The sequence below is a fragment of the Anoplopoma fimbria genome, chromosome 2 (assembly GCF_027596085.1).
Source record: "Anoplopoma fimbria isolate UVic2021 breed Golden Eagle Sablefish chromosome 2, Afim_UVic_2022, whole genome shotgun sequence".
In the NCBI taxonomy this organism is placed as follows: domain Eukaryota; kingdom Metazoa; phylum Chordata; class Actinopteri; order Perciformes; family Anoplopomatidae; genus Anoplopoma; species Anoplopoma fimbria.
The window spans coordinates 19,052,415-19,075,778 of NC_072450.1; the positions used below are offsets into that span (position 1 = coordinate 19,052,415).

General features: G+C 40.3%; 3 protein-coding genes across 5 annotated transcripts in view; 2 read left to right on the forward strand and 1 right to left on the reverse strand.

Moving 5' to 3' along the window:
• Positions 1 to 652: 652 nt before the first annotated feature.
• On the forward strand, positions 653 to 9,445 carry LOC129103255 (eukaryotic translation initiation factor 4 gamma 2-like). 3 transcript variants are annotated; one of them, XM_054613623.1, is made up of 21 exons: positions 653 to 832; positions 1,914 to 2,019; positions 2,564 to 2,689; positions 2,977 to 3,102; positions 3,227 to 3,329; positions 3,992 to 4,120; positions 4,202 to 4,268; positions 4,371 to 4,522; positions 4,678 to 4,788; positions 4,871 to 5,053; positions 5,194 to 5,335; positions 5,442 to 5,605; positions 5,695 to 5,802; positions 5,931 to 6,029; positions 6,115 to 6,219; positions 6,627 to 6,842; positions 6,934 to 7,192; positions 7,318 to 7,522; positions 7,627 to 7,835; positions 7,931 to 8,052; positions 8,305 to 9,445. In XM_054613623.1, exons 3-21 carry the CDS (start codon positions 2,598 to 2,600, stop codon positions 8,368 to 8,370), a joined length of 2,658 nt encoding a protein of 885 aa, XP_054469598.1. In that variant the 5' UTR covers positions 653 to 832; positions 1,914 to 2,019; positions 2,564 to 2,597; the 3' UTR covers positions 8,371 to 9,445. The 3 variants fall into 3 exon arrangements, with proteins under 3 accessions (XP_054469598.1, XP_054469607.1, XP_054469617.1); XM_054613632.1 differs by lacking the exon at positions 653 to 832 and adding an exon at positions 2,163 to 2,219 and having other exon boundaries at positions 1,915 to 2,019; XM_054613642.1 differs by lacking the exons at positions 653 to 832; positions 2,564 to 2,689 and having other exon boundaries at positions 1,915 to 2,019.
• Positions 9,446 to 10,260: 815 nt separating this feature from the next.
• On the reverse strand, positions 10,261 to 17,082 carry ctr9 (CTR9 homolog, Paf1/RNA polymerase II complex component). Its single transcript, XM_054611743.1, has 23 exons — positions 16,914 to 17,082; positions 15,993 to 16,091; positions 15,611 to 15,850; positions 15,411 to 15,528; positions 15,237 to 15,326; positions 14,877 to 15,133; positions 14,663 to 14,770; positions 14,343 to 14,579; positions 13,987 to 14,205; positions 13,609 to 13,792; positions 13,425 to 13,513; positions 13,135 to 13,320; positions 12,916 to 13,003; positions 12,629 to 12,777; positions 12,421 to 12,537; positions 12,184 to 12,329; positions 12,021 to 12,092; positions 11,782 to 11,917; positions 11,515 to 11,658; positions 11,272 to 11,420; positions 11,101 to 11,191; positions 10,889 to 11,001; positions 10,261 to 10,811 (listed from the first exon to the last, which is right to left on the reverse strand). Exons 1-23 carry the CDS (start codon positions 16,956 to 16,958, stop codon positions 10,388 to 10,390), a joined length of 3,501 nt encoding a protein of 1,166 aa, XP_054467718.1. The 5' UTR covers positions 16,959 to 17,082; the 3' UTR covers positions 10,261 to 10,387.
• Positions 17,083 to 18,349: 1,267 nt separating this feature from the next.
• Positions 18,350 to 23,364, forward strand: part of mrvi1 (murine retrovirus integration site 1 homolog) — a 30,589-nt gene continuing 25,574 nt past the window's right edge. Inside the window, exons 1-7 of the mRNA XM_054617243.1 lie at positions 18,350 to 18,507; positions 19,885 to 20,043; positions 21,656 to 21,773; positions 21,873 to 21,923; positions 22,808 to 22,885; positions 22,965 to 23,021; positions 23,105 to 23,164. Of these exons, the coding sequence (XP_054473218.1) occupies positions 18,350 to 18,507; positions 19,885 to 20,043; positions 21,656 to 21,773; positions 21,873 to 21,923; positions 22,808 to 22,885; positions 22,965 to 23,021; positions 23,105 to 23,164 (681 nt within the window). The remainder of the gene's footprint in view (positions 18,508 to 19,884; positions 20,044 to 21,655; positions 21,774 to 21,872; positions 21,924 to 22,807; positions 22,886 to 22,964; positions 23,022 to 23,104; positions 23,165 to 23,364) is intronic.

Sequence of the window (23,364 nt, forward strand, 5' to 3'; positions counted from 1 at the left end):
CACATTTAGACAAATAATGATGAGGTACCAAATCAAATTTATGAGATAAATTAAAGCTATGAGACACTACAATTTTGACTTACGATCTAATAGTTTTGAGTGCAAATGATGGATGAAAAGTCAATAGATTTAGATATTTAGTCAAAATTAGGAGACGAAAATTCAAAATCATCTCCCGATATCAAGTTGAAAGTCAAATTTGGATCAAAGATAGTCGAAATTCCTAATTACCATCCCATAATGCCGATGTATTAAGTCAACATTTGGACTTCTGCTTAAGTTTCCATCGTTATTTTTTTCTACCTGGCGAAAAGGGTTCTTCCATTGTTTTCTCTATATCCAGCTTTAAGAAATGTGAGAGGACAGAGTGTCTGCCTGACACAAATACACAAGTAAAAAGTGGATAAAGGGTAAAAAAAAAAAAATGTACACTGTAGAAATACAGATTCATTTAAGGAGATCAGTAATCCTTGTTCTTCTCAGCACAAATCCAACCCAGCCCTCTGGCCAAACACACCAGACATGTTGTTCCGATGAGAGCAGATTGCGAAACGTCCCTGAGTTTCCCGTACGTAACGTGGGCAGGGTGGGACGATGACGTAGGAGGCGGCACCATATAAAGGCCGGCTTCCGCATGACGTACACAACCAGTCAGCATTCTTCCTCCGCTGTGCAGACTGCTAGCTCCGTCTGGGCCGTCGTGTTTCAAAAAAACACACTACCGAGCCTGAGCGGTGTTTACACGACTTTTTCAGCTCAATTTCATACTGTCTTTTTTTTTTTCCTTCTTGGATGACAAAACAGCCATTACACTGACGTTCTTTTTGTAAAGGTAAGCGATCTCGATGTCTTTCTAGCCGGGCTAGCATGTAGCTAATGTAGCTAATGTAGCTAACGTAGCTAGCAGACCGGTCTGGTGGGAAGTTCGTCTTCGCTACGATGATCTTGTCGTCGACTACTATTGTGTATTTTCAAGTGTTGCTACAGCTGTGCTTGTTGACATTTAGATGTTGGACTAGTTTATCGTAAAGGGGGAAAACTCGACTGTTTTCTGGGAGTTTGGAGCAGCGCGTTAGCTGCTAGCTGTTAGCATACCGGCGGCCTGCTGAGGAACCCTCTCAAGATGTCGCTCTCTCTCTCTCTCTCTCTGTGTGTGTGTGTGTGTGTGTGTGTGTGTGTGGACATCCGGTGTCTGAACAAAGACCTCATAAAATCAGCTGATGGGGGTTTCTTTTTCCCTCTATATTTAACTCGTTTTATGTCTGAATCCGTGCAGATGTCGTCGTTTAGCAGAAGATATGAACACATTACACTGGTTTTATCGTGTTTTTGTCAATCTTGTAATGTGGATATACGAGTATGAAACACGACAGATCGGCGTTGAGTAACGTTGTGTCACTGTGTATAATACATATATATTATATTATACTATATTATATATATATTATACATGTGTATCTATAATAATCGATGCTCGGTCCGTAACGAGCCTCACGTTCACGTCCATGACCGAGGCACGTGCTGTCCTGCTCGCCCTCTTCCTGTAGCGCTGCTCCGTGATTACGGTTTACCGTCGGGTTACATAAGGTGAACCCGGGTCAACGCGGGATTATTGTGAGGAAAACGACGGCCTACAGTCGGGTCAACGTAGTCACGAGCACAACGCGACTCCTCGCCACGTAGTCCTGTCATCACTGTCGCTTAGATAACAACGTAGCATACGCAGTTCTCCATTCACGTGTACGGACTAAAACATGGCTGACATCCACTAAATGTGTAATAAAAACAACACTTATTATTGCATGTATTATTAAACCGTGATTGTAATGTGCCTGACGGGCCTCACAGTGTGTGTTTGCACTTTACGCCCATTAGCTGTCTAATGTGTTCTTCGTGTCTGTCTCTTCCTCCAGGTCGCTCTTTCCTTCCCTCTCCCGGAACATTATTCTTTTCAAATATACTTTGTCAAGCCGCCAAAGTGGAGAGTGTCGTTGCACCAGGGGGTCCTTCTCGTTTCAGGTATTGAACACCACCCGATTTACACTTGACCTATTTATACTGCTGAACCCCAGCAACAGCTTGAATACAGGATTAGGCTCACATATACTTATGTTAAGTTAAAACCTTTTACCTTTTTTTTTTTTTTTTTTTTTGTATCACAGTGTAGGGGGAGGAGGTGGGGGTGCCCATCAGCACTATCCCAAGACTGTCGGCAACAGGTGATTTATTTATTTTTTTTCCCTCCAAAGTTTCCTTTCTCATGGAACACCTAGGCACTAATGTATATTACATATTAAATTCATATCCATCTTCTATGGGCTTAAATTGCACTCACACATATGTATTGTTTTAAATGCATCTGGGGAATAGGGAAGTCTCTTAAGGGCCTTTTGCCTGAATATATATTGGAATGTGGAACTAGACCACTAAAATTGGTTCAGTGTTGTCGGTGTCAGTATTTTGACACCACCTCTAAGCTACAGGGGTGTTATTTGTTGTTTTTATTTTGTCAAATTACTTGTAGGTAAACTGCATATTTTCAACTTGCTTTGTATTGTTGCAGCGTGAGCATTACGAAGGATTTTGGCCTACCCTCCATGTCACAACAACAAACGGCGCGGTATACCGCAAAATTGCGCGTTTTGAGGAATCCAGCGGACCCTCCCAAGCAAATAAATTTGGACCTAGGGTAACATGGAGTGAAGCCTAACATCATTCATTTGCACATACCACACACTGCAACAATGCAAAGGCGGTCGAAAGTTGCCTACATATTGCCTTACACATATACCATGACATGTCCAGTCGTGTTCGCAGTTCTGCATCTGTGGGTTGATAAAATTTTAGTGGCATGGCTTTAACAGGACCTTTTTGTAATTCACCCACAATGGATCAACATTAGCTATCTGTGGTAAAGGGTCATGTTTTTTCTGATATCTCTACTGTATTATTGACTTTGTTTTGTGTCCTTTACAGCGAGTTCCTGGGGAAAACCCCAGGTTCTGGCGTTCAGAGATGGGTACCTTCTCGAAGCACTAGACGAGATGCCAACTCCTCCAACGAGAAAGGGCAAAAGGATGCAATCTTTAGGAAAGTGAGAGGGTAAGTTTCTAGTTATATCTACGTTTACTCAGGTACACAGATTGTATTAATTCTTGGAGTATTTCTATTGTAAGCTTGGACATTATTACCCTGTGTTTAACTCATGTTTGTTTTTCTTTTTCAGCATACTTAATAAACTGACCCCAGAAAAGTTTGACAAACTATGCCTGGAGCTCCTCAATGTGGGTGTGGGGTCAAAACTTGTCCTCAAAGGAACCATCTTGTTGGTGGGTTACTACTGAAATCCCTCAAACTTCCCCATTAAGGAATCAATACCTTGACAGACATCATTAAAAAATCCATTCTGTGATTTGGTACCTAAAACATTGAACATTTGGCAATATCTTGGAGAATTGCGTCTTTCCCCAGTGATGGCCAGAATTTCTGTTCTGGAGTTTGCTCAGAAACCCCTTGTCAGTTTACATAGAAAAGCCATAAATGTTGTATGCCCTAGGCTTCTAGTTCATGGGTTTAAAGTTTTATGCAGCTTTGATTGTGCTAGAGGTCACAAACAGTGATGCAAAGTTTAAAAGAAAAGGTTTTGTGACATGAAATGGCTGCTATGGGCACAAATGGAAAAAGTTGTGCTTATTGGCAAGCTTTGCAGTCATTTATACCCTCTTCAAAATGGGTTTTGAAAGGGAGACCTTTCCTTTGCAAATACTTAGCATTATTTAATTTATTATTTATTCCCCTTAGCTACAAGCTAGCATGAGATGGTGTGTACCAATGAGCATATCATTAGGTCTAGTTTTATACAATAAAGTTTCTATATTCTAGCTTTAAGTCTCAGTCTGTTACAGCCTCTTAAAAACCTCTAAAAACAGTAATGCTGGTCGTGATAGCATCTCAGCTGATTCATTTTATATTTTTGTTTTTCTTATTTTAGATTGTTGACAAAGCCCTCGAAGAGCCCAAGTACAGCCAGTTATATGCCCAACTATGTCTACGCTTGTCAGAGGATGCACCAAACTTTGAAGACCCAACAGAAAATCAAGGATCACTTAAGCAAAATACCGTAAGTTTTTCTAGGAATATAGTTTGATTTACTCCCGTATGGTATTTCCGATATGGATTTTGAACAATTTCTGTTTTACAGACCTTCAGAAGGCTTCTGATTTCCAAGCTTCAAGATGAGTTTGAGAACCGCACCAGAAATGTTGAACGTAAGTATTTAACAATTAATAAAAGTGGTCGGTTACTAAATAGGCATGTCTTGCATGGATTGTTCCTTATATTCAACCGTCTTATTCTCCCCCACCCTATAGTCTTTGACAAAGATGACAGTCCACTCACCTCGGAGGAGGAGGAGCAGCGTTCTATTGCAAAGCTCAAGATGCTGGGCAACATTAAATTCATTGGGGAACTTGGCAAACTCAACCTCATCCACGAATCTATCCTTCATAAGTGCATCAAAACAGTAAGTTCTGTGGAATTAGATTTACATGGTTGGGTGTTGTCTAAACCTTGTTTATAATGGCTCCGATGACAGTTATCTTGGCAGTTAGATGCCCAAGTCTCATCAGCAGTTAATATAGAACTTACAGTAATTTGTAATTGTTTTTTTTCTTTAAGCTTTTGGAGAAGAAGAAGAGAGTCCAACTCAAGGATGTGGGTGAAGACTTGGAATGCCTCTGTCAGATAATGAGAACAGTGGGACCTAAACTTGATCATGAAAAGGCTAGGGTGAGTATGTGGAAAACAACCCAATAATGGCCATGTTTTAATTTGTCTGATTCATTTAATAACAAATACCTTCTCCTTTCAGTCCTTGATGGATCAGTACTTTAGCCGCATGCAATCCTTAACGAACAGCAAGGAACTGCCTGCTAGGATTCGTTTCCTGCTGCAGAATACAGTGGAGCAGCGCGCAAACAACTGGGCCGCTCGCAAAGCGTATTCAGACAATGGACCAAAGACGATCAACCAAGTTCGTCAGGATGCAGTAAAGGTTAGTTTACATGGTTCAATTTGGTTAAAAACTGCCTGTCCATTTATCATGGACAATGTAAGAAGGATTACATATTGACATCTGGTACTCATAGTTTGCCTGCATCCTCAGATTCTGACTGGTTTTCATGTGCTTTGTAGGATTTAGGTGTTTTCATTCCACCTTCGAACGATGGAATGAGAAACGAATTCTTCATGGAAAACTCCTCCTTCCTGCCAACAAGGATCAAGTTTGACAGAGAAACTCTTGGTGGATTGGCAGATATGTTTGGACAAATGCCTGGTATGTCTCAGCTTTTATACCCTCAGGAGATAAGTCATTTTCTGATTAATAAGGACAAATATTCTATGGAAATGTTTTAATGTTTGCTGACTTGTTTTTTTTGTAGGAAGTGGCATTGGTACAGGTCCAGGAGTCATTCAGGACCACTATTCCCCTACCATGGCACGTCATCGCACAAACCCGCTCTACAATGGCCACATTGGAAACAGCAACGGTTCACATCAGCCTCAATTTGAAGGGGGAAACAAACCGTATATAAAACCAAGCCAGGTACATACATCTACATTGTATTTCTCATTACTTTGTTGAGGAAGTTATCATTCCTAACAATAAAACTGAAATCTCTTATTATTTTTAAGGGGCAAAGTTCACCAGTTTTCAACCACAAACAGAATCACGCTGTGCAGATGCAGTCTAAGGATATGGCTCCACGATTTGTCAAGAAGGGGAAGGTCAATGTTGATGAGGTACATTGATAAACTGAAATTCTTTTCAATATGAAGATCATATGGCTGCCAGTAGCCTTGGTGCCCCTTAAATGGATTCTATTGTTTCAGCTGGATTAATTTGTGAAACTCTGTCTTCACCCCTCTAGATCAGTCTGAGGCCGGCACAGTCCTTCATCTTAAGTAAGAAACAAATCCCAAAGATGAATATGATTCCTTCAACTACCCAAGGTCCCATACTTGGACAGGTAACATTTCAAAATAAATGTGTTTAACAGAAATGCTAATCACAGGTTCCAGAGAACATGCATTAATTTGTCTTTATTTGTTTAGCCTCCACAGCTTGGCCTGAAAACCAACCCCCCTCCAATTCAGGAGAAACCTGCAAAGTCTACCAAAAAACCTCCTCCTACAAAGGAGGAGTTGTGCAAAATGACAGTAAGTTGATAAAGCACTCTGCGCTTTCCTCATGCATAACATATCTAAAAGTTCTCTGGGGTTGGATGATATGGCAAAATACTTTTGTCATGCAGGAACAGTTCTTATCACAATTATTTTAACTGTTTTACAAGTTCCTGAAAAGTACAACCAAATTATTTCCCCATTTAACAATAGAAATAGCCCTGCTTAAAGTAAAGGTGGCAAATGAGTGCATTTTGGGGAGATTTCTATATAGCCGCTGTATGCAGGGGAAACACTGGAGCCAGAGAAGTTCAACTCATGGACTTTGCCCTTGTAGCTCTATACTAACGATCTCTCTCTAAAGACAGACCGAGGAGTCATTTGAATCCTTCACAACCCAATATAGTCGTATCTCACCACCCTGATGTCCTTTCCTTTTTTAGGAGACACTGGTGGCAGATTACCTGAACAACAAGAACATCGATGAGGCAGTGAACGCTGTGAGGGAGATGAAGGCGCCAAAACACTTTCTGTCTGAGATGCTGAACAAGATCGTGGTCTATTCCCTTGATCGCTCAGATGAGGATAAGGAGCATGCAAGCACCCTGGTCCATGCTCTCTGCACAGAAGGTCTTGCCTCGGGTGAAAATCTAATGCAGGTCAGTGTTTCCTTTATTTGATTTATTATTTTTTCAATTAATCTAAATGTCAAGCTGTTTCTCAGCTCTAACCACTGTTTTTATTTTATAGGCCTTTTTGAGTGTTCTGGACCAGTGTCCCAACATCGAGGAGGAAGTACCACTGGTGAAGTCCTACCTGGCACAGTTTGCTGCACGTGCGATCATCACTGACCTGGTCAGCATCGCAGATTTGGCCCATCCACTGGAGAATGGTGCACATTTCCCACTTTTCTTGCTCTGCCTGCAGCAGATGGTCAAACTGAAGGACCGTGATTGGCTGGCTGACATGTTTCAGCAGAGCAAGGTCAACATGCAGAAAATGTTACCTGGTATGTCCAAACCCACTCTGACTGTTTTTTGATACCATATGTCATTAGTTAGGCTATCAAAATACATTTTCAATGATGTAATACAAAGAAAATGGCTGCTCTAATTTTCATTTATACTTCACCAGAAATTGACCAGAACAAGGACAGGATGCTGGAGATTTTGGATGGGAAAGGTCTCAGCTTTTTGTTTCCACTGATGAAACTGGAGAAAGAGCTGCTGAAGCAGATCAAAGTAGATCCCTCTCCACAGTCTATCTACAAGTGGATCAAAGACAACATCTCTCCTAAACTCCACACCGACAAAGGCTTTGTCAACATCCTCATGACCAGGTACAGCAGTGGACAATGACCATCTCTGCTGACAAAATCAACATGTTTTATCAGCCATTGACCTATGCTCGACAAGTTAACCAATTGATTGTCTTGTCTGCCAGCTTCTTGCAGTACATTGCTTATGAGATCAACCCTGACGACGATGAAGAGCAGCTTTCTGCGCCCAGTAAGGAGCAGCAGGATGAGGAGAAGCAGCAGCTGCTGGCTTTCAAGCCGGTGATGCAGAAGTTCCTCCACGATCACATTGAGCTGCAAGTCGGTGCGCTGTACGCCCTGCAGGTTCACTGCAACACCAAGGGTTTCCCCAAAGGTATTTACACTTGTATAGTAAAGCATCTCAGGCCCAAGTCAGAGAAAGTATTAAACTCTATGCTAGTGCTAAATGCTGAATCAATTTTTTTTCAGGAATGTTACTGCGCTACTTTGTCAACTTTTATGACATGGAAATAATTGAAGAAGAAGCCTTCCTTTCATGGAAAGAAGATGTCACCCAAGAATTCCCAGGGAAAGGGAAAGCATTATTTCAGGTAATATTACTTTGCTAACAAGTATTGTATGTTTTTCATATTGATTAAGGAATCAAGACACAGATAATAATACAATTGAATATCCTTTATAAAGGAAAATGATTAACCAGAGTTCATGTAAATGTCTCTAAGAGTCATACCTCGGGTATTGTGTCATGTACTCAAAGCTGCTCCAGAATGTCAAGCCCATTTATGTGTTTTACTGCATCGTAGCTATCTTTGCCTAAAGGAGATATTGTGTTTATGGTGCAGGTGAACCAGTGGCTGACCTGGCTGGAGACTGCTGAAGAAGAGGAATCCGAGGATGAGGAATACTGAGGAACAGGCCAAAGCCATGTGTTATCAGGATGCAATGAATACTTTTTTTTACTTGTCTCCTTATGCCCTTCCCAGTCTCAACCCTAACTCCTTCCCTCTCTCCTTGTTAATGACTATTTCCCAACCACTGTTACAATTCATTCCACTATGAAATGTTTTGCCAGATCAAGCCAGCATCACCACCTGATATATTCATATTGTATTTATGCTTCTTTTCTTTCCTCTTCAAACTAATTTGATGTCCTGCAGCAGAGGTTTTATACATTTCAATCTTGGGTTATGTTTTCTTTAACAGTAGGCAGTATTTTCCAGGAAACTGTACCAGCACCAAAACCTGACCCATTTATCACCCTTTCCATCTGGTAGGAGTCACCAAGTGCTGCCATAACTATTTACTTAAAAACTGTTTACAAAAAGAGACTTTAACATACTGCAAAGAGACTTTTCTCATTGTCATCTGCATTTGTTAAATCAGTTTTTAGATGCACTTTGCTCAACATCATGAGTCGTTGCAATAGTAAGATACAATTTCCTTGATTTGTTGAAACGATTTGAGTTTTGGTTTTGGGCTGCCATAATTATAATGGTTTATGTGCTTGAAAGCAGACCCTCTTTTTCAGAAAATTCATAACAATCTAGATTTGGATAATGGGCTGTTTGATTTGCACAGTGTGATTTAAGTTACCCACATTTAGTTAAATAAATCAAGAGCTTTTTTATGTACAAATCTTTTGTGCTGTTAGGATTGAATCTGTGTGGCCTTTTTTTAATTTATCAATTCATATGGATATACCTCTTATGTATCTCGGACTATACTTGAATGTCTCGGTTTTATCATTGAGACAGCCAAAGCTTAGTTTCCTGTGCAACAGTTGTTCACCACCATGTGTGGAAATTTTACGTCGGTTTGCCATATTTGTCGAGTTTTTAAATGGTCTTTTTAATCTTCATGAAATTACAAAGAATGTACTGTATGTGTACACTTTCTCCTTCTTCTGGGGTGTCACTGTAATGTTGTGTGCAAGAAGTTCAGTGTACAACTACAGATCAACCTTGAATAAAGTTTAACAGTTCATTTCATTGTCCTGAAGACTTATTTTCTGCTTTTTTTCATTTGCATATCTTTAGGTAACTTGGTAAAACTTAAAAATGATTGCTTGCTTTTTTCTTTTTCTTTTTTTTTCTCCGTGTGCCAAGATTCCCCTAATTAATTTTATAAATTCGGAACAAGGATCGGTTCTTGGGTACCCTGGTTCTACTCTACTGTTTGCATGTGCTACCTCTGGCCTCATACCACGGTCAAAATAAATGCTACGGTTAATTGACTATGGTCACTTGATGATGTGTTAGCCTGGCAACCTGTCCAGGGTTTATCCTGCCTCAAAACCCCTCACTGCATACCATAAGTATGTACTGTGGTTGTGCAGTGATATTTATCATGTAAAACTGATTTTTTTTTTTTTTTTTTAAGTTGTATTTGGAGGAAGACTTGCTTTGAGTAGTTATATTAACTTTAGGGTCATGTTTGTACACACACACATCTTATGACAAACTTTACTTAATGGTATCCAGTAACATTCTACAAAACTATTACTTTGATGGCAGAAAATCAAACCAACAGACCTCAAATTATGAGGTCTGTTGGTTTGATAAAGAAGCAGAATGAAACAATCTACATCAGTTTTCTTTTTTTATTTGACATTTTGTTTAAGAATCTTCCCATTTTGGGTCAGTCTCATCTGACCATCTTTAATAGAAAATAGATGTTTAAACATTTAGTTCACATCAAATCATTTGATCTCTTAAACAAAAAAAGCATCTATGAAAAAACATTTCCAGTAAGATGTGAGGAATACACAAGAATGCTGGACCAACAAAACTACTTTTTTTTTTTTTTTTTTTTTTTTTTAGACTAATTCCCAGATATCGTACAGACAAAAATCCCTGCTTTAATACAAAAATCAAAATGCAGATGTAGTTTTCTCAGCATAACATGGGAATAGTCTGTGAGGAGGTTTCACTCGCTGTCATTGTTAGAGGCTTCATGTTCAGAGCCATTGTCAGAGCGGCGTGGGGAGCCCTCGTTGTCAGAGCGACGCGGGGAGCCCTCGTTGTCTGAACCCGCTTCAGATCCTCGGTCTGATGCTGCGACGGGCGAACCGCGCCTGGACTCGTCTTCTGAACCTGACCGGCTCTTCTTGCTCTCGTTGTCCGACTGCTCCGAGTCCGACTGCCGCTGCACCCTCCTCTTCTTCACTGGACGGTCGCTGCCAGAGTCATCGTCGGAGCCTGCAGAGCGCCGAGGGCTGCCTGCCGGGCTGCCCGCCGGGCTGCCCGCCTCACTGCCAGAGCGGTTCTTTCCTCCGTCTGACTCACTGTCGGACGCAATCCGCTTCCTGTGGGCGCCCTCATCAGATCCTGAACCACTGTCTCTTTGGTTTCTGTATGGGAGAACGTGCACTCATCAGTTTTCTGATGTACTAAGTGTAAATTCTTATTTAAACTTTAATTCTCTTACCTGTCTTCAGCTATTTTCAGGCCATCCTCATCTGAAGAGGACTCAGAAGAGGAGATGATAGCCTTAGACTTGATCTTTCCCTTAAGAGACGGTGGCAGACGCTCAGGCTGAGACTGAAAATCATGAAAAGACGTTAACATTAATAGAAAACCAGGCCCAAAAGAATTTCAAGAACAATAACAAAAGACCAGGGATAAGAAAACTCAAAGGACCTTTTCAATCCTCTTGCGTTCTTTAGGTTTACGCTGCTTCTTGGGTCGTGACCCTCCTTCCTCGTCATCACTGTCGTCTCCTCTAGCAGGTCTGTAATGAAAGACAAAATTTGCTCTGAGTATCTTATGTGCTCGATTAGCATAATAAATAAACATCGGTAGCAGACTCACTTCCTCCTCTTCTTGCGTGACTTCTCTCCGTCAGCGCCCTCCTCCTGTTCGCTGCCACTGCCGCCCTTTCTCTTCCTCCTTTTCTTCATTGGCAGGTCCTCATCAGAATCATCATTGACAAACTCCTCCATGTCGCCTCCTTTCTTACGCTGAGAGATAAAAAAATAAATAAAATGAAGTACGTTATCTTCACTGCATTCTGTGCAACTTAGTCTGCTGATGCGTTTCTTATCAGACACTCACGCGTCCACCACCCTTCTTCTTTTCTTTGGACATTTCCTTTGATCCCTCTGCGAAGGTGAGCAGGTTCTTGGTCTTCTCCACGTACAAAGCTCTCTGCTCCAGGAGCTTCTTCTGTTCCTCCACCTCTTTGTTCCGCTTATCTGTCTAGAAAGGTTTGAGGATGACAAGCCAACCAATTAATAAGAAGTGTAGCTCAAAATATAATGGTAAAAAAATTAAAAAAAACTTAGTCATGATCAGAAACTACCAACACCACTCCAATAGTACCTGTTCTTTCTTTATCTGTTGACGCAGAATGTCCCTCTCCTGTTCTTGTTTGGCCCGAAGCTCCTTCTCCTCCTCATCCTGCTTTCTGGCTCTTGCCACGTGGTACTGAGCCTGACTCAGCAGGTCAGAGCACTGCCTGCAATCCCACAACACACATGATATATTTTAACTTTTCCTTAAAAACAAACCAAAGCCTTCAGCATGTTTTTAAGCTGTAATGAAAATAAATTCAGACTGACCTAGCTTCAGAAGCAGCAAGAGCGAGGTCAAACCTCATCTTGTCTCCAGCCTTACTGAGGTAGCTGAAATACCTGTGGGAGGAGGAAGAGGAGATAAGATTGTAGGATCAGGGCAGGTGGAGGATCAGACTGGGAGGAGGGAAGTATAAATCAAGCTTCATACCTGTGAGCCAGTTCCAGCTCTTTGACAGCGCTGAGCACAGCCTTCAAGTTGCTCTTCTCATCTTTCAGCACGAGAGTGGCAAGTCTCTGAAGCACCAGGGCCACGTTGAACATGAGCACCGTGTCGCTGGGCGCCACATGACGAGCCTTGTTCGAAACACATAAAAAAAGACAATGCTGTACTCCCCTCATATTGTGGCATAAGATAAAAACCCTCTTTTTTTTCCCTTAAAGTTACCTTCAGCAGCATCTGCTTGCACTCTTGGAGTTTGCCACATTTGAAGAGCGCCCTTGCGAGGTACAGCAGCACCTCAGTGTTCTGGTATTTGTAAAATTTCTTCAGGCAGTTCTCATACTGTAGAGCAGAATACGATAGTTTAACTGTCAGGTCAAAAACATGAACAAACACAATCATTTTTATAAGTCATCACAAGCGAGGCCTTTACCATCTGCACGGCGCTGATGTACTGCTTCTGTTCGACATAGATGTGAGCCAGATTTAGCCAGACGTCGCTGATGTCTGCTGTGGCCTCCCTCACCTGAGCAAACACGTCACGAGCCTCTCTGAAGAAGCCCTTATGGGCCAGGACGGCACCTGGACACCACGCATTTATTTAGTTTATTATTATTTTTTGTTTATTTTATTTGCACAATTGAAAAATATAAAAAACACAACATAGATAAATAATATTACAGTGCAGGAAGAAAGGAATATAAATAAAACTCAACGGACCGATGCCATTGGCAGCGTAGAGGTTCTTGGAGTCATTTCGCAGGACTTGTTTGTAAATCGCCAGGGCTCGATCCTGGTGTCTCTTTTCCTGTCAAGACAAAAAAAAACAAAAAGAAAAACATTTACTTCATTTGAAGACCCATTATTTCCCTTCACTTCTACATCTTCCGAGAAAACGAGCTACATCACACAATAAATGAGGTGATTACTGATCTGCACCTTTTCCCGGTCTCTTGTGGGCTGGTGCAGAGTCTGCAGCCACACGTTGCCCAGAGCCAGCATGGAGTAGGTGTCGTTTTGTGTGGACGGCTGCTTCAGAATACGCTCAAACTTCTTTTGACCCGGTCCCCATTCCTGTTTGGCCAAGTGAAGGTTCCCTATCAGAGACCAGGCATCCGGGTGATCCTGCAACCAAAAAGAACAAACGTCAGATAATGTTGACGAGAGGTTGACATCTGATTTTATTGGATTCGGCCTTCATTACATTCCCACTACAGGTGATAAAGTACCTGATTAATCTGCAGGGCCTCTTTGAACCAATCAGAGGCTTCGTAGAAATTTCCTTTGTCGCGAGCCATCGCTCCAAGACGCAGATAACCTGTTGACCAAAAAATTCAAGCCAGTTTTCACAGAGTACTAACACTTTTCTTCTTCTTCTTACATTTTTTAAATCGTATAATTTTGCATGCTTACAGTCCACATAGTTAGGATGCTCTCTCAGGATGTTTTTGTAGAGTTTCTCAGCTTCATGGAATTCACACATTGCTTCGTACAGACGGGCCAGATTGTAGGAGGTGGTGACAGAAATGGCGTTGTAGTAATGCTCGTCATGCTCTCCTTCAGCTTTTGCCCGGTCGAGAGACGCAAGAAAGTATTTCTGCAGGAGAGAAGACATCACGCAGTCTTGATTTACAGTGTTCTACTCACTTCATGATCATGGATAAAAAAATACTTTAAATACCACAATGTAAGAGACATGTCAATGTACTGTATATCCAATGCATTCCCAGATGAATGTAGCTATTTTAGGGTGTTGTGTTTATACAAGCTGTGCTGTATATTGATAGCTACCTTGGCCTCTCCAAGGTTGCCCAGTCTGAAGTGAAGAGCCCCGAGGTTGTTGAGGATCTCGGGGGGAACGTCAGCCTGCACCTTCTCCTGCAGGATGCGGGTTGCTGTGCCGTATGCAGACAGAGCTCCTTGAATATCTGTCTGCTCCAGAATCTGAGCCAGCTCGATCCACGCCTCCACATCATCTGGGTACTGCTCCGTCACCTTCTTCAAATGACCCTAGGGAACAAAGACAGTAACGTTACTCCAAATCATTCAGCATATTACTCAAGCTTACTGTTAAGATATTAGTGTAGACAGATTTGCAAACGTATAAATAAGGCATATGATTACAATAATCTTTACACAACACGTACTTTGGCGATGTCTCTCTTTTCCTGATCGTCAGATGTAGCATAGAGAGACCCCAGAATTTTCATTGTTTCGTAGTTGTTGGGGTAGGCCTTTAAAACCTTTTCGAAGCACTGTGCCGCATTCTCTTTGTCCCTTCGATACACATACATCTGCCCCAGGCCGAAGAAGGGCAACACGAAGGTGGACGAGGCAAACTGAGTGGCCTGGTAGTAATACTGAAATGCTTGGTCGTAGTCCTCCTGAAGAGAAAAAGAGATATCAGAGATGTAAGATGATTCCAAAATGAATATGGTAAGCTGCCTCAGGATCAGTTGGATCTTACCTGCACGTGAAATGAGCGAGCCAACTGGTAGCAGCTCTCAGCCTGCATGGCCTCGACCTCTGTGTTGTGGAAAGCGTGGAGGGCCAGATGCTGTACTTTACTGTAATCCTGTTTTTTTTAAAAGACACAGAGGTGTGAATGACAGGAAAATTACAGAAACTGGTTCAGAACTATGTAAAGTATTTTTTTTATGTCAAACTAGACTAGTGATTACCTTTTTGAAGAAAAAGTGGTTGGCGAGGTGATTGAGCACCATGGGGTTGCTGGGGTCGATGGTGTAGGCCCGCGACAGGAGCTGCACTCCGTTCTTGATGGAATCTGCCTCCTTGCTGTTGAGTTCTAAAACAGCCAAACCAACAAGAGCTCCCACACATTTGGAGTTAAGGTCCAGGGCTCGGCCAAACGCCAGACGAGCCTTCTCCAGTTTGCTGAGCTTGACAAAACAGTGGCCCATCCCTAGCCTTACCTCAGCTGGACAGAGACACAAGAACAAGACAGAGGGTAGATGAGGAATAATCTGCAACAGATATCTTACAGGGTTCTGTTTTGAGGAGGATACAGGTCACATGTTTACCTGGGCAGCCGGGGTTTGTACGGAGGGCCTTTTTGTAGTATGCCAGCGCTCCTCTGTAATCCTTTTTATTGAAGGAGATGCAAGCCTTACCTGTTGAACAACAACCATGTGATTATTACACTGAATCAATCAAAGTGATCAATATTGATGTCTTAATTTTAATGATGATCTTGCCAAGCAAAGCAGGGATGTTGTTGGTGGACTGATTGAGGACAAAGTGGAACTGAGCGTCGGCCTGGTCCATCTTGTCTCCTTCCAGCAGGCAGAAACAGGCTCGCCCCAACAAATGGTTCTGAGTGAGCCAAGAGCATGTTATATTCACTTGCAAAATTAGGGAAGAAATAACACTTTTCATTCATCAATGTTTTTCTTACCTGATCATACATGATGATCTTGTCTGCCATTGTATAGAGCAGCGTCGCCTGCGTGATGAGCTCTTTCTTGGCATCTTTGTTTTTCTCTTTCCGTGCTTGCTGAACATAATAAGCTGCCAATGTGTCCAGACAGGTCATCTGGTCCTTCTCGTGGTCTCTGTAGTCAAGGTTTCCATCAATACGAGCTGCCTCTAAAAGCTTGACAAAATCCTCTGTTTTGCCCTGCTTGTAGTACTCCAACTGAAAATGACAGAGTGCACACTGTTACAACTGATGGGATGGATTGAACTTTAAAATCTGGATAATGTTTAATTCACTCTTCAAGCTAACATTCTAGGTAATGATATAAATATTAAATATGAATATTTAACCACTGACTCACCGCCAAAGCAATCCAGATGTGCAGCTGTGTGTGTTCCTGCTTCAGGATACTGATGACCTCGTCTCCTTCGGGCAGCTGGTCAAAGTCAAGCTCGATGACCTGCAAGATACAATTTATTAATTGAGTCTGATAAAACTCTTAATCTATGTAAGATATAAGACACGAATGACTGTAAGGCAATATAATGGTGCACACTGTAAGAAGATATCAAGAGTTGTTACAATATCATTATACTTTTGTAGCCATCAATGTAATATCTCTGTGTTTATAAGAAGTTGTGGGTGATCGATGCTTTATGGAAATATTGGAAGTTTACATCACTTTTTCATCAACACGGTACCTTGTTTTGTAGGATAATTAGTTCCCTGGATTAGCCAAAACTGATATTCCTGTCTTTTTTTTTTATAAGCCCTTGTCAATTCAATTGACGTGTCTACATATTTACACTTTATATAAACTGTGATAATTAAATCTACTGCTGTGAATGGTGCTGCTGCAGTTTGAAATACCATATAGCAATAACATAACTTATGGAAACTCGTTTAAAGTTCTTACATTTTAAATATTATTACGTTACATTTGGATTTGCTTTATTAGGAAAGGCAATGACAGAAAACATCTCAATAACTGACCCACTAACTTGCATCAGAACCCGATCTCATATTTCTGCAGACAGTAACACTAGTAATGCATGCTCACTACACGTTACTTATCTACTTGCTACTCCAAACATGGCTGAACTTTGCGTTTCGGGTCGGCTTGCAAATACCTAAATTACTCTACATTAAACATACGCTGTGGTGTAAAGAGCGATATGCTCCATGTCGTTAGCACAGACGGCTAGTAGCACAGCGAGGTTCACTTAACGTTACATTTGAGTAAAACAAACCCAATAAAAGGTCAATATTAGACGGGGTTTACCTCATCTGTGTCCCGTAAAGGGATCTCGATGGAGCCCCGAGACATCTTGACTGAGGAAAAATCCACTTTGAGTAAGATGTATTAAAAAAATACAAGATCTCCAGCCCGTTGTCTTTTGGTAGCTACTTCATGCTTCCTACAGGAAACAAACATACGGCCAGTGCAACGGGGAAATATGTCCGGGCGGGTTGATGGAGGACCAGAAAGGGTTCCGCCTGGAGGTGAACACACACGATGCTCTTCGATGGAAACATGGTTTAAGCAGTAGTCATATTACTAACAAATAAAATATTTGCTTGAAAAAAAACATTTTTCATCTGGTGCGGTAACAATTTGCTCACAATCTAAATTGAACATGTAGTTTAGCTAAAAGTTGGATAATATTGAAAGAACCATAAGTTCCCGTGGCAATGTTAAACCGGTGAATGTTAATGAACGGCCTTATTGTCGCAGACGTCAGCATGAGTGAGGGGAGGTGGGGAGGCATGGGGATGTCAGCTGGTTTTGATGTGAGCAGTGAGAACAAGCATATGGACATCTTGAAGACTTCTTATGCAAACATCACAGTGAGCCAGAGGGAGACTGGAAAAATAATAATGAAAATTCAGCTCCTGATTTAACATTTGACAATCTTGTTTTTCAGAGGAATTTTCCGGATTGAGAAGTAAGAATCTATCTTTATTAATTGTTTCTCTTTTTAAAATTGTATTTAATTACTATTATACAAACTATTATACAAACAAAAGTAGCTTATACTCTCATTGTAGCCATGGTTTAATGGAACCCTATCACCTCTGCATATTTAACACATACAATGATTTTTTTTTAGAAGTGGAGATTTGGTTTAGTTATTTTGTGCTCTTATTACAAGCATTGATAACTTATACTCAGATCTTAGATATTAATTGTTATAATGTGTGACTCAATTTCAATTCAAGTTTTGGCCTCTAGATATAATAAGTGGAGGTCAAGATCTGTAAAGTATTTGACGTTGATTGAAAAATAAGGTCATGTAGGAACGAGACCGTCCTTCAGCACATTTGCTCTCCAGGGATTCAGGAGAAACAAGCACAATGTCTGACGGCAATGATGGTAAGTGTTGCAGTTACTTTGTTCTTCTATCAAAGTATCAAACATATATTTACAGTAAATTGTCCTTCTTTACATGTATACTTAACTTTTGCCCATCTCTACATGTTTAGTGTGGGAGTCAGCCGGCAGTGGGACGATGGATGTGCTCAAGGACAATAAAGACACAAGTGGATTCTCTGAATATGAACTCCTTGACATCATGTACAATGCATGTAACACCGCAAACACAGGTACATAGGCTTATGTTGTTTGTTCCAAAACAGATTCAAAAAATCGTGTGGTCTGTGAATCATTGTTCCTGTGTCTCTCCTTCATCATCAGGAGAGGTGTTGGCCTCCACCATCATGCAGTACCTGCAGACCATGACGGCTCAGAGTCCAGAGCAGGACGGACTGGCTGCCCTGCGACGGCTACTCGACCCTGACCGTCAGGACCCTCATGTGAGCAGAGAGTCTTTCCACGCCACCATGAGGGAGTGGATTGCACAGTGCAGCCAGGACAGGTGAGAAAAAACTGCACATCAACAGTGCATCATTCTGTATGACATGTAGCGCGTAGCCTACTTATAAGAAGCACTTGAGCATTATATTCAGGACTCCAAACCTCGCAACCACCTCTTTAATGAGAGTGACGACCTTGACATTGCTTAAAGGTTGTCATCTAAATGTATTCTTCCACTATGCTCAAATATCTTCAAATCAGGATGATTACAAAGCATTTGCAGTGTTACATTTTTATAACAATTATATTAAATTACATAATATTGTGAAATGCAATCAACCGATAAAACAGCATGACATTTTCATCAATCTAGCAAATAAAAAAGCAATGGACATAAACTTTTCAGCTAGATCAGTCTATATTTGATATCACTTTTCTCATAAATCACTGCTCAGTGACTCCCCTCAGATTCTTATGTAATTAATTTAGGTTTTAATGATCATATAAAAAAATATTTCTCTGAAGATTTTAAACAAATTTTTAAAGAAAGTGTATAGTAAACTGAAGCCATTTAACAACTGCTACATATCAAAAGGGAAAATTGCACTTTTTACTCAACTACATTAAATTATGATCTTAAATTACTGGTTTATCTACAAGTACAGACCTTCAATGTAAAAAATATCATGTTTTTAAAAAATATGATGTCTTGTTTTAGATTAAAAACTCAACTGTATATTACATTTTAGAATTACCTCCACCTTGACAGCATTAAACATTGCTTTCATGTAAATGCATCATCAAAAATAGTAAAATAACGTACATATGATAAATATAACAATCTGAATAGTGCCATTTTGATGTTTTACTTTTTTTTTCGTAATCCTTATGTACTTTTCTATATAAGTAAGTTTAAATAAAGGACTTTTACTTTGATGGACTATATTCATACTGCGTTATTGCTACTTGTGCTTAAGTAAAATATATCTATGCTTATTTAACTACTACTATTGAGGCAGCAACAAGGTAGATTATTCCTAAAAATGAAAGATGGGACGATGACCTGTGTATTTAGAGTTATTGAATTCCCTAATACGATTCTATTTGCTGTAGATTTTTTGTTTAATGACTCTGTGTGTGTTTCAGTTCTAATGTGGACGACAGTCAAGTATCTTGGCCTGACTCTTCTAAAGTGACTGTCAACGGTAAGCTGTCACAGTTTGGTCCAGACTTCTGAGAAATGTCTGAATCACATCAGATGGCTATTCACTAAACCTGATTTCCTTTCAGGATTGGATTTTTCAGCTTCTCAATGCAAAGATGCCTCCTCAGAAAGCCACCAATGTTACTGGTTAGTTATTTTTAATCACTACATGTGTTTACCTCCTATAATCAATGTGTTGTCTTACTTCACCATGAACTGTTTGTTTGGTTTCAGTGATGGTAAAGACCTTTTAGGCACAGTGGCCGAACTGAAGCATGCTCACCGCAAGCTAAGTGAGCAGAACAGCAGCCTGCTGAGGACGGTGGGTCAGTGTGAAGACGTAAACCTGCAGCTCACTCTTGAGGTCACTGAGCTGCGAGCAAAGCTGGCCAGGTGAGGGATTAACTACTTTCTTCTTTATTCTTTGCATCTACCTCAACAAAGTGATCAATAATGCAGAAGGTTCTTAAACTGATTGCTTCAGACACAAATTTCAACATTTAATCGCAATCCACCACGTGATTAAGGAAGCATTGCCCATTGACTTGTCTCAAAAAGTAATCAAATATCTATGTATATTGAAAGATACGAGGTATCATGTCTTACTGTTAAGTAATGGAGAAGAACACACTGCAGAGCTTTCAGACATTAAAATAAAACATATGATTTCTCACCTGGTAGATCAGGTGCCTTACGTACTAAAGTTTAAATCCGACTTGTAGGACTTTGCTGCATGTCATCTCCATGCCCCCCCTTTTCCGTCTATCTTCGTCTATGTTACTGAGAGGCAATGGCAAGAAAGCCCCCAAAATAATAATAAAAAAATAGAAATTGTGAAAAGTGAGGCAATACAGAACCTAATGGAATGATGTAATTAACTGTACAGCCAAACACTTGTGGTTCTCAAAACGTTTATCAGGGAATTGTAATAGATAGATTAACTACCACAAACAAATCAATGGGACGATGGGAAAACGCGTGAAACTGTCTTTTTTAGTTCTTGTTCTGTGTATTGGCCTAATTTCTGTTGGAACATCTGGTTTTCCCATTACTCATAAATTGAAAACACATCTTGTATTATCAGACCATGATTGTTGGAGAAACTATGGGGATGATAAGGGAAATCACCAACACATGTTTTGGATCTGCCCAGAGATACAAATGTTTTGGGAAAATATTTTGATAATCATGCAGCCAATTCATTGACATGCATGTCACTTTATTTGGGTGATCTGCCAGAAGGAATAACAGGAAATGACAGATACCCCATGAAAATATTGACAGTATCAGCAAAGAAAACATTCCCTCTTATATAGTTACATGCCGATCCACCGACGGTAGTTAAAGCAGGAAATGATCAAAGAGGTTCATGAGATGGAAAGACTGACTTTTTAAATAAGATTAAGAAATAATTTATACATTGCAAGATGGACAAAATGGATGATATATTTGTTGGAATAGGGATGTGCTTGAGGGTTTGCCCCGCTCATGCTCACTGCTTAAAATATAATTTACCTGCTTTGGCAATCAAGGAAAATGACATGCAAATTACGAAGTGCTGTATAAAGACTCCCTGCCCATAATCAATAATATAGAACATTTTATTGTGAATTTTATTTCATAATGTCCGGCGATGATGTTACTCTACTTTTATTTTTAACAAAGGATTGAAACTAAAGTCCTCTCAAAAGCATACAATTTTATTGTTTAATTGAATCATTTTCTGTATCACTTCAGTGTACACGTCCAACACAATATTAACTAAACTATAAAATCTGTAACAAAATAATACAACTTCTTAATTCCTTCATTGGTAACATTCATCCTTTCATTGAGTGACTCACGCATCTTTCAAACAATATTTTATGTAATCAGACAAAAAGAGAAACTTTGGTGCAGCACTTCAGGTAATTTCTCACTCAACCCTCACTCTACCATTAGTTAAATAGTTTAAATTTGGATGGAAGAGGTGAATAAAGCTCAGATTTTTCTTTGGTGTGTACAGTGCTCAGGGGTCAACAGTGAGAGCCAGGTCCCTGACAGAAGAACTGGAGGAGACCCGTCGAGCGTTCAAAGAGGCCCAGGAGAGAGTCAGCCGCAATCAGAGCAGCTGCAACCAACTGGTACATCACTCTCTTAACAGTCTCCCAGTGAAGCTACCATCTATGTTAGATTCATTTTTCGCGGCAACTATTTACATGTAAATCTTTTATCATCATCAGAGCAAGGAGGTTGAATGCCTGAAGGTTCACATTAGGAGGCTTGAAGACAAGGTAATGTAGTCTAAATGTGTGCATGTTCAAGGCTCCTTTATTGTCATTCTACAACTATGGGTTGCACAAGGAAATGCAAGTTCCCTTATGCTGCAAAGGTAAAAAAAACAAAAAACACAACAATTGTTTTATAGTGGAGAACAGATGCTGAGTTGAGGAGTCATACTCTGAGGAAAGTTATTGTTTTTAAGTATTCTTTGGGCTCTACGAAGACATTTCACCCTACTGATATCACTGATGCTCGGTAGATGGGTACCATTGATGTTCAGGGAGGTTGTTGTCACCTGCTGCTAGGGGTGGGCGGTATAGGGGTTTCATCACTCTCTTTTCATTTTCTTATACCATGAAATAATACCATCATCGCTAAAACCCAGAGAAATACCGTGATATAAATTTTAGGTCATATCGCCCATCCCTACCTGTTGCAGAGCCCTTTTGTCTTGAGCCGTTAACATCCCATGCCAGTTTGTAATGTTTCAAGTCAGGAAGGTTTTTTTTGCTCCTCTGTAAAAGTTAACAAGAACTTGGCACAGGAATTTTGCTTTCTTAAGTTTCCTCAAGGAACAGAGCTATTTCCGAGCTTTTTAAACGAGTGTGGAGATGTGAGATGACCATGTCAAGTTTATTGTAATGCTGATTCCCAGGAACTTAAAAACGGTTCACTTGCTCCACCTCGTCTCCATTGATGTACTCTGTGTGTGTCTTCACTTTCTAAAATCAACAATCATCTCCTTGGTTTTACTGCATTTCTGCAGTAGTTTGTTGTTCACCACTCTGTAAGATTGCTGATTTCCCCCAATAGGAAATATCATTGTTGTTTGTAATCTGGCCAATGATGGATTTAAAATACTAAAGTTGATGTTTTTTTCTTTGTGTCTACACAGAATGAAAAACTCAGCTTTGAAAGGACATGTTCTGAAGATAGCATGAACAAACTCAGGAAGGTCAACGCTGAGTTGAGGGTAGGAACAGAGCAGTAAAACACTCTTATTGTTTGTCTCTGCGTTATGAGTTGAGAGATAAACATCTAAATGTTCACAGGCCGAACTTGAGGAAACCCTGGTTATGTTGACGCTGAGAGACCGAGAAATTGCAAAGGTTGGTCTTTCTGGATATTTTTATCAGAAGAAAACAGTCAGCATTTTTCTGTTTTAACATTACTTTCAAATTTTTCCGTATAGAAAGACATTCTTATGGATAAGATGAAGAACTCTCATCTGGAGAATCACAACATGATTGAGGTACGTTTTTTGTCACAAAGCAAACACCTTTAATTAAAATAAGTTTTGGTTATCTGGAATTAAGTGAATCTTATTTGACATCTCATGATAAAGAGTAGAGTAGGTACTTTACATCATGTTAAATCCCAAAGGAGACCTATTTCAAATGCGATGTGATGCAAGCACTAAAATTAAGCACTTAAAAGCATTGGCTGAAGTAT